Below are 7,795 nucleotides of genomic sequence, written 5' to 3'. Positions count from 1 at the left end.
CGCCCCCTCACCGGCCCCGCCCCTCACCGGCCCCGCCCCTCACCGGCCCCGCCCCTCACCAGCCCGGTCCTGCCCACCCACCTCTCTGGCTGAGCCGCCCTTTTCCTTTTCTAGAAAATAAAGCCACCGTGACCGAGGAGGCCCAGCAGCCTTGACCACTCGGGGAGGGGCGGGAAGGACCGAGGGGCGCAGGCCCCGCTGGGGGGTGACCTCCTTCATCTGCCCCCATCCGGCCCTGGGGGCTGCAGAGGGTCAGCACCCACGCATGGCACCTGACCCTGGTCTTGAGAGCCGGCCTGGGTGGCTCTGCTGTGAGGCCCGGCCGGGGCCCTGCCCTCGGGGCGTGGGGCTGGCTCTGGGGCGGACGCCGGTGCTGGCTTCCCCGTGGACCCGGAGCCCCTCGTGCCTGGCCCGGCGGAGGGATTCGCGGGGGTCTCCTCCGTCCAGCTCGAGGGCCTCAGGAAGGCGGCGGCGGAGGCAGCTGGCGGGAGGCTGGCTGGGGTGGAGGCTGGAGTCGGGAGCGAGGAGGCAGGAGAGGTTCTGCGGCCCCAGCCACGGTGTGCAGGCCGCAGAGGACGGGAGCCAGTGAGCCCCGGCCCGCAGGGCCCCGCCCCCCACCGCGGGCCGAATTTACCCTAGTTGTTCCCACAGAGGCAGCTTTATTGAGATGCAGCAACTCGGAGTGAGAGGGTAGGCGGTCTGTGGCCGCCCACCCGAGGCCCTCGGCACGGGGTCTCCCTGCCTTGAAGCAGGGGTCAGGAAGTCCGTTCGGATCACCTGCCTTGCCCTGGCCCCCAGCCTCGGCCAAGCCGGCTCCTGCACCGGGAGTGGCGCTCAGGACAGCCTCCCTCCCGGGGCGTCAGCCCCCTGCACGCCCTTGGCCCTCAGGGGGTGCGCTCAGCTGTGGGGTGGGGGGGGGGCAGGGAGGGAGGGCCCTGTGCCAGCTGTGGGAAGGAGATGGCGCCCCCACGTGCCTGGCGGTCACTCCCGAGCAGTGCGGGCTGGGGGTGGGGGAGGGGAGCCCGGGTCAGGGGCATCGCCGCCGGCCCCTGCCGTCCTGCTAGGCCCTCTGGCCCTTCCCAGAGGACGGCAGGAGAGGCGGCCTCCACGGGCCGCGGTGGGGGCCCTACGAGGCGGAGAGGAAGAGCCTCCCGCGGTGCCGGGCCTTCCCAGGGGCAGCGGCCATGTGCCCGCTTAGGACACGGGGGTCACGGTCTCGGGTGCCGTCATTCGGGGGCTCCTGGGACTGGGATGTTGGGTGTCCTGTGTGGCGAGTGGCCTCGAGGTCCTTCAGAGAAGGGTCAGGCCCGCCCGGGGCCCTGTGGGGACGGTCCTGGCGGGCAGCGTCAGCTCCCGGCATGGGGCACGGCAGCCGGTCCCTGGGCCTGGAGGGGGGCCTCCGGGCGAGCCGGGGCTGGGGGTGCAGGGCCTTGCTCAGCCGCCCGCGGTCACTCGGTGTCCTCCTGCAGCTCGCGCCCTTGCAGGGCCCGCAGCCGGCTGCCCGCGGTCTGCTGCACGGCCTCCAGCCCCTCCACGTCCAGCTCCCGCAGCAGCAGCAGGATGGCCGTCAGGACGTTCTGGGTGGAGAGGGAGGGAGAGAGAGAGAATGCGCCTTCCTGGGGCCTGGGCTGCGGCACGGGGGGGGGGGGGGGGCAGCGCAGACCTTGGTCCTGAGCCACGCGCCCAGCTCTAGCTCCATGCTGCAGAGGAGAAGGGAAGCACTGGCACCGAGGGCGCAGGACAACTGCTGGGGGTGGGGGGCTGGGGGGAGTCCTCCAGGGGTCAGTGGATCAGGGGTCACAGGCGTGAGTGGAGCTGGCTCCGCCCCCAGCCCAGCACACCAGGCCACGGGCTGCCCTGGCCCAGTTGTCCCCCAGGCCTCTGCCCCCGCGGGGAAGGGCGTGTGCCCAGGGGAGGCCGGCCTTCCGGGCGGCCAGCTCTGCGCTCCTCACAGACGAGGCCGAGCAGCAGCCCGGGCACCGACGGGGAGGAGCCCAGGGCGCTGAGGGCCTCGCTCAGTCCAGCCAGGCCTTTGGGGCTGACCGCCTTCGCGGGGGGCAGCCTCGGCTTAGGCGGCTGGGCCCCCCGCAGGACCGTGGGTGGCGTGGGTCTGAGCGGCTCACTGCCGAGGACTGGCTCAGGCAGGTGAGGGCCTCTGAGGACCAGCAGAGCTGCGGGCGGGGCCTGGGGCGTGGCCGGCGGGACTCAGCGGGGCCCGGGGCGTGGCCGGCGGGACTCAGCGGGGCCTGGGGCGTGGCCGGCGGGACTGGGGGGCCCGGGGCGTGGCCGGCGGGACTCGGGGGGCCCAGGGCGTGGCCGGCGGGACTCAAGGGGGCCCGGGGCGTGGCCGGCGGGACTCAAGGGGGCCTGGGGCGTGGCCGACGGGACTCAGCGGGGCCTGGGGCGTGGCCGGTGGGACCGTGGGGATGAGCGGCCCGGAGCCAGGCCAGGGGAAGGAGCCCGGAGCCCAGGCAGATGCTGGGCTCGGCTCGGTGAGTGCCGGGTGCTGCATCCAGCAGTAGGGACCCGGGAGCAGCGTGGAAGGGTGCCACGCCCCGGGACGGGACACTGCCTCTGTCAGCCTTGCGTGTCCAGCCTGGCACCCTCGGCTCTTCCTCCGCCCTCTGGCACCGCGGTGCCTCCGGCCGCCCTGGCCAGCCCGGGACCTCGTTACATCTAACTAAGAACCATGCGCCTCTCTGTCAGCTTGAAGCTGAGGTTGCGGTCTGCCCAGAGGATCTGGAGGTTTGCCGCACTGAGGTGACAGGGTGGCCCTGCAGCTGCCCACCTGCCCCTGGAGCTCGCTCCTGCCCCTTCCCTCCAACAGAAGCCAGGCCCTGCCCCCCGGGGGCCTGGAGTGCCAGCCCCTACCACTGCGGGGTTCTGGGCGGGGAGCTGCGGCCACTCACCCTGTTCTTGTGGCCACGCAGCGCCTCCCTCTGCGAGAAGGAAGGAGACTGGTGTCCGGCCGGGGACTTCAGGTCAAGCTGGCCCTGGGCACTGCTGGAGAGGGGGGGGGAGTGAGGGCCCGGGACACCGGGCGGCGTGGTGAGCGGCATCTGTGGGTCAGATCCCAGCGAGAGCAGGGCAGACCACAACTGCGGTGTTGTCATCACGGACACAGCAGGGGCCGGAGGCCACACACGCACGCACGTGCACACACACGCACGTGCACACACACACAGGAATTTTCCAGGTGGCTTCCGTGCATCTCCTAAGCACCGGGCACCCGGAACTGTGACTCAGCGACAAATAATCACCTGGGGACTTGGGCAGGGGTAGACTCCCACGGGTGCCTTCTACCCAGGGTCTGAGAGCAGGCCCAAAGCGGAAGCCCCCAGGCCGAGCGCGGGAGCTCACGTCCCAGTGCCCCCTGCACTGGGTGTTCCCCTCCCCCCCAGCTCTGCAGCGGTGGGAGTCACTCAGCCCCCTCCCCCTGCCCCATGCTGGGGAGTCCCCGCCGGCTGTAGAGGCCCTGGCAACACTGGGGAGCCCAGGACAGGCGGGGCTCGGGGTGGGGCCCCTCCAGGCTCACCCGGCCTCCTCCGGGCAGCTCGGCAGGCTCCGGCCCGTGGTCTCGGCGTGGCTGAAGGCGCTCAGTGTGAAGGAGGGCTCGGCGAGGCCCGGGGCGGGCGCAGCTCGGATCTCGTCTCCCTCCATCAGTGCGCGGGTCAGCTCCTCCTCCGTCACAGCTGTGGGTGGGCGACAGGAAGCCACGGCCTCAGGGGCGCCCGCGCCGCTGCCCCCCTTCTGCACGGCTGGCGCGGGACACAAGCCAGGAGAGCTTGTGAAGCTCAGCTCCGGCGCCTTCAGGGGCGACAGCCCATCCAGACGGAGCCAACGGCTGTAAGCGTGTCCTCTGGAGGTGACACCCAGGGCCCCGCAGAGCTACGCCTCCAGCCCTGCGACAAGTGGCCATTGTGCGCCAGGGGGCATGTCCTCACCACGCGACCGCACTGCCCGGCCGGCAGGCCCGGGAGCCAGGCCCGGAGACGACGGGAGGAAGACGGCCTGTCGCCTGTCCCGACTCCTGCATGCAAACCACGACGGGGTCACAGAGCAAAGTCGTGGCCCGTGCCATCTGCTGCCAGCCCTGCGGGAAGGGCTCACCCCACACGGAGCTGCCCCCCGGGAGAGCGAGCCCCGAGGAGACCCCCGGGCTCCGCGGCCGCCCCCGGCCAGGCCGCGCGGTGGACCTACCTCGGTTGTCCAGCTTCTGCAGGTGCGGAAGGTTCCGCAGCACCGTCATGCGGTAGAGGTGGGGGCTGGCGCCGCAGCACGGGTTCTCGGCCAGCCACAGCACCCGGAGGCACGGCAGGTCCTTCAGGTAGAAGAGCTCGTCCAGGCTGGGGATGCGGTTGCTCCTCAGGTACAGCTCGCTCAGCCGCCGGCAGGCGCTCATGGGCTCCAGCGTGGAGACGCTGTTGACACTGTGGGGGGTGGCGCGGTCACAGGGACCAGGGTGACACTGTGGGGGGTGGCACGGTCACAGGGACCAGGGTGACACTGTGGGGGGTGGCGCGGTCACAGGGACCAGGGTGACACTGTGGGGGGTGGCGCCGTCACAGGGACCAGGGTGACACTGTGGGGGGTGGCGCGGTCACAGGGACCAGGGTGACATTGGGGACGGCACGGTCACAGGGACCAGGGTGACACTGTGGGGGGTGGCGTGGTCACAGGGACCAGGGTGACATTGGGGACAGTGCGGTCACAGGGACCAGAGTGATACTGGGGACAGCGCGGTCACAGGGACCAGAGTAATACTGGGGACGGCACGGTCACAGGGACCAGGGTGACACTGTGGGGACGGCACAGTCAGCGACAACGTGGGCAGGAGCCTCCGCTGCGGTGTGTCCCATCTCAGGACTGAGCACTGGCGAAGGGTCACCTTTCCCTAGAGGCTCCCCAGCCCCCCGGAACTCCAATGACACAGGCTCGCCTTGGCCTGCGGGTCCCCTGGGAACCGGGGACTGACCCGTGGCTGGTGGTGGGATGTGGAGGCAGATGGGCATCTGGGGGTGGTGGTGGAGACAGGGGGGCAAGGAAGATGGGCACGGGGGCCGTGGGGACACAGGGCGGGCTGGCCGGCTCCTCACAGGGCGCCACCGCCAAATGCCGCCCCCAGAGTACGGGTTTTTTTTCTTGGGGCGTCGGTGCTGAGACTGGGCAGTGGATTCTTCAGCAGGGTGAGCTTGAGAGGAAGAAGGGCATCAGAAGGCCCAGGAGGAGCCCCGAGAATGGGGCAGGGGCTGCGGGAGGGCCAAGCCCCCAGGGGCTCCGCTGCTCCAAAGCTGCGCTCCCAGGTTGTGCTGAGAGCTGCCACGCTCTTCCTCCTCTGCGGGTCCCCCGGGAAGCCCCCAGCGCTCCCAGCTCCCACACCCGGGGCCTCAAGTGATGCAGAAGGGGGTACCTGAGCGTAATCACCTCCAGGCTGGGCATCTCCCGGCATATGGAAATCTGGGAAGGGAAGAGAGGCAGGCCAGCTCGCTCAGCACCAACGTCCCGATGGGGCTCGTCCCGGCAAGGCAGACATCTGTCTCGGCCCGCCAAGCACGCTCCAGGCTGAGGACAGTGACCTTGTGCAGCCCCGGCTCTCAGAGGGAACCCGGCACACTGGGCCGGTGTTACGCTGCCCTCTCTGTAGGGGAACGCGACACTAGGAAAGACCACTGCTATCAAAGGCTCCGGCCACAGAGCACCTATTACTTTTGAAGGACCTCAAGGTGCCCTGTGCTGAGAGAACCTTTCTTGTAACCTCTGAGATGCGAGAAGGATGGGCACTTCTTACCAACCAATCCAGGAAGGGGCACAGGCTTGACAGTGGGTCTCAAAACAAATCCACTTCAGCTCTAGGGCCCTGCTGGCCTCTGTCTGCTGGGGGCGGGGGGGAGGGGAGGCTAAGAGCCTGGGCTGACCGAAGGGAGCGCCACTGAGAGCTCTGACGGTGGTGTGTCTGTTTGGTGGTGCCCCTTCCAGGCAGGCCCAATGCTTTCACTTTGCATCCTCTCAACAGGACCCGTGACAGGAGACTGAACCAGTGCCCCAGCTTTACCACTGTTCTCCAGGGGAAGACACTGGAGCTCAGGGGGGCTGAGGCCATTTGGCCACGATCCAGTTAACACTTACGTCTGTCAGACGGCTGCCCCTGGGGAAAGAAAAGACGAACGTTTTTAATCTTGCTAGAGTTGCAGAAAAATATTTTTAAAACTCCCAACATTTAATGAGGAATTTCTGTAAGCCTTAAGATGCTATGGTTAAAGAGGCACAGTGAGGAATAAAAGGGCTGCCCAGGTAACTGGGGAGGGTGTCAGAAATGGTGAGATTGGTTTCAGACAATGCTGGATGTGTTTTTCTTGGGGTGTGCCGGTCTTCGGACTAAGGGGTACAAAAGAACCTACTTAAGCTTCCTATGCAAAGTTATTTTCCCTCCCTGCCACATCCAAGGGCGTTTTCATAGGAAGCCACATTCAAAGGCTAAACTTGAAACTTAGGAAGCAAGCCTTGAAGGCCTGTAATGAAATTGTTTCTCTCTGCACAGAGAAAGCACTGAGCACCTCTCGCGGGGAACAAGGAAGTGCATTGTTGGAAGCCTGGGGCAGAGAAACCAGCCAAGATTCCAGATGTGCCAGGGCAGAGAGAAAAGCTTTTAACCAACACGGCAGACCTCGCTGCCTCCAGCTGCTGTGCCCACACCCTGGGGGGAAGGCTCTGCTCTTGCTGCGCCCCCAGACCACTGCAGCAGGGACCGCGGTTGCTTTTCCAGGTCTCATCCGCAGGCCCCGCGTCCAGGGGCTCTGTGGCCTTGGCCCAGTGAGACACAGCCGCTTGGGGTTTCCTCTGCAGGGACCCCCCCCCCCCCAAGTGTCACCTGCTCCGCCTTCCTTCGGAGCCAGGTGCTCACAGAATTAGCCCAGTCTCAGTGCGCTCTCTTCTTCTAGACAGGCTGTTACCGTCAGCGGTCGACTGGGGGCAACTCTGGATGTCAGACACTTGACCGAGGGGCCCACCTTTCCCGACAGCAGGACGGCCAGCCCCGCGGGCGACTCCAGCGGTGGCAGGCCGGGGCCGATGGTGCGGGCCTCGGCCCCAGGCCTGGCCGGGGGTGGGGGGGGTCCCGGGGGCGGCCTGGCCGAGTGGGCCGGGCCGGCCGTGGGGGCCCCGGGGGCGGCGGGGACGGGCACGCCCCGCGGGGTCCCCGCTCCGGCCCCCGCCGGCCTGGGCCTGGCTCCCCTCCCGCGCGGGCCTCACCAGCAGTTCAGCTTCCGCACGCTGTGCAGCTCCGAAGCCTTGGCCCGGGACAGAACCATCTTCCGAGTGAGCTTCATCGCGGCGCCGCGCCGCGCCGCTACCCCGTCTCTAGGGGGCGCGGCCTGAGCCGTCAGGGGGCGGATCCCGCGAGCCCATTGGCGGCCGGGATGGGGGCGTGGTGGCGCAGGCGCAGTGTGACCGCCGGCGCTTCAGCGGGTCTTCCCCACCCCGCCCCTGGCGCGGCGCGCCCAGAACTGCGCGGGCGCGGGCGCTCGGCTCTGACGCATTCGCACGCGACTGCAGGCGCGCTTCCGGCTTCGGCGTTTGCCCGAGGTTAGGATTCGGGGAGCGAGGAACGGAGCTGCTTGTCGTGAAAGTCCGGCTGCGAGGCGGGAAGGGCTGGGGCAGGTGAGAGGAGCGCGGGAACCCTTCACGAGCTGCGCGCGTAGGGCCTCGCCCACCGGGGTGGGGGGCCCGCCCGTCACGGAAGCTCCTCCCACCGGGGGGGGCCCCACCGAGGAAACCCCGCCCACCAAGGAAAGCCCCC

General features: G+C 68.8%; 1 protein-coding gene across 2 annotated transcripts; it reads right to left on the bottom strand.

Annotated features, from left to right (window-relative positions):
• Positions 1 to 565: 565 nt before the first annotated feature.
• On the bottom strand, positions 566 to 7,344 carry Cfap410 (cilia and flagella associated protein 410). Of its 2 annotated transcripts, none has more exons than XM_048346154.1 (7): positions 7,249 to 7,344; positions 6,127 to 6,145; positions 5,411 to 5,457; positions 4,201 to 4,430; positions 3,536 to 3,692; positions 2,910 to 3,003; positions 566 to 1,577 (listed from the first exon to the last, which is right to left on the bottom strand). In XM_048346154.1, the coding sequence occupies exons 1-7, from the start codon at positions 7,323 to 7,325 to the stop codon at positions 1,449 to 1,451; spliced, it is 753 nt and encodes a 250-aa protein (XP_048202111.1). In that variant the 5' UTR covers positions 7,326 to 7,344; the 3' UTR covers positions 566 to 1,448. The 2 variants fall into 2 exon arrangements, with proteins under 2 accessions (XP_048202111.1, XP_048202112.1); XM_048346155.1 differs by having other exon boundaries at positions 2,910 to 3,000; positions 7,249 to 7,340.
• Between the last annotated feature and the right edge of the window lie 451 nt (positions 7,345 to 7,795).

The sequence above is a fragment of the Perognathus longimembris genome, chromosome 5 (assembly GCF_023159225.1).
Source record: "Perognathus longimembris pacificus isolate PPM17 chromosome 5, ASM2315922v1, whole genome shotgun sequence".
Lineage (NCBI taxonomy): Eukaryota > Metazoa > Chordata > Mammalia > Rodentia > Heteromyidae > Perognathus > Perognathus longimembris.
The sequence above is the reverse complement of the archived record's forward strand: the minus strand, read 5'-3'. Positions and strand labels throughout refer to the sequence as shown.

Excerpts from the sequence above, each read along its gene's own strand:
- Cfap410 (XM_048346154.1), bottom strand. The coding sequence starts at position 7,325 with ATGAAGCTCACTCGGAAGATGGTTCTGTCCCGGGCCAAGGCTTCGGAG. Across the intron at positions 3,693-4,200 it reads GCAGAAGCTGGACAACCGAG|CTGTGACGGAGGAGGAGCTG; the intron begins GTAGGTCCACCG and ends GCCCACCCACAG. Across the intron at positions 1,578-2,909 it reads TGCGTGGCCACAAGAACAGG|AACGTCCTGACGGCCATCCT; the intron begins GTGAGTGGCCGC and ends CTCTCCACCCAG.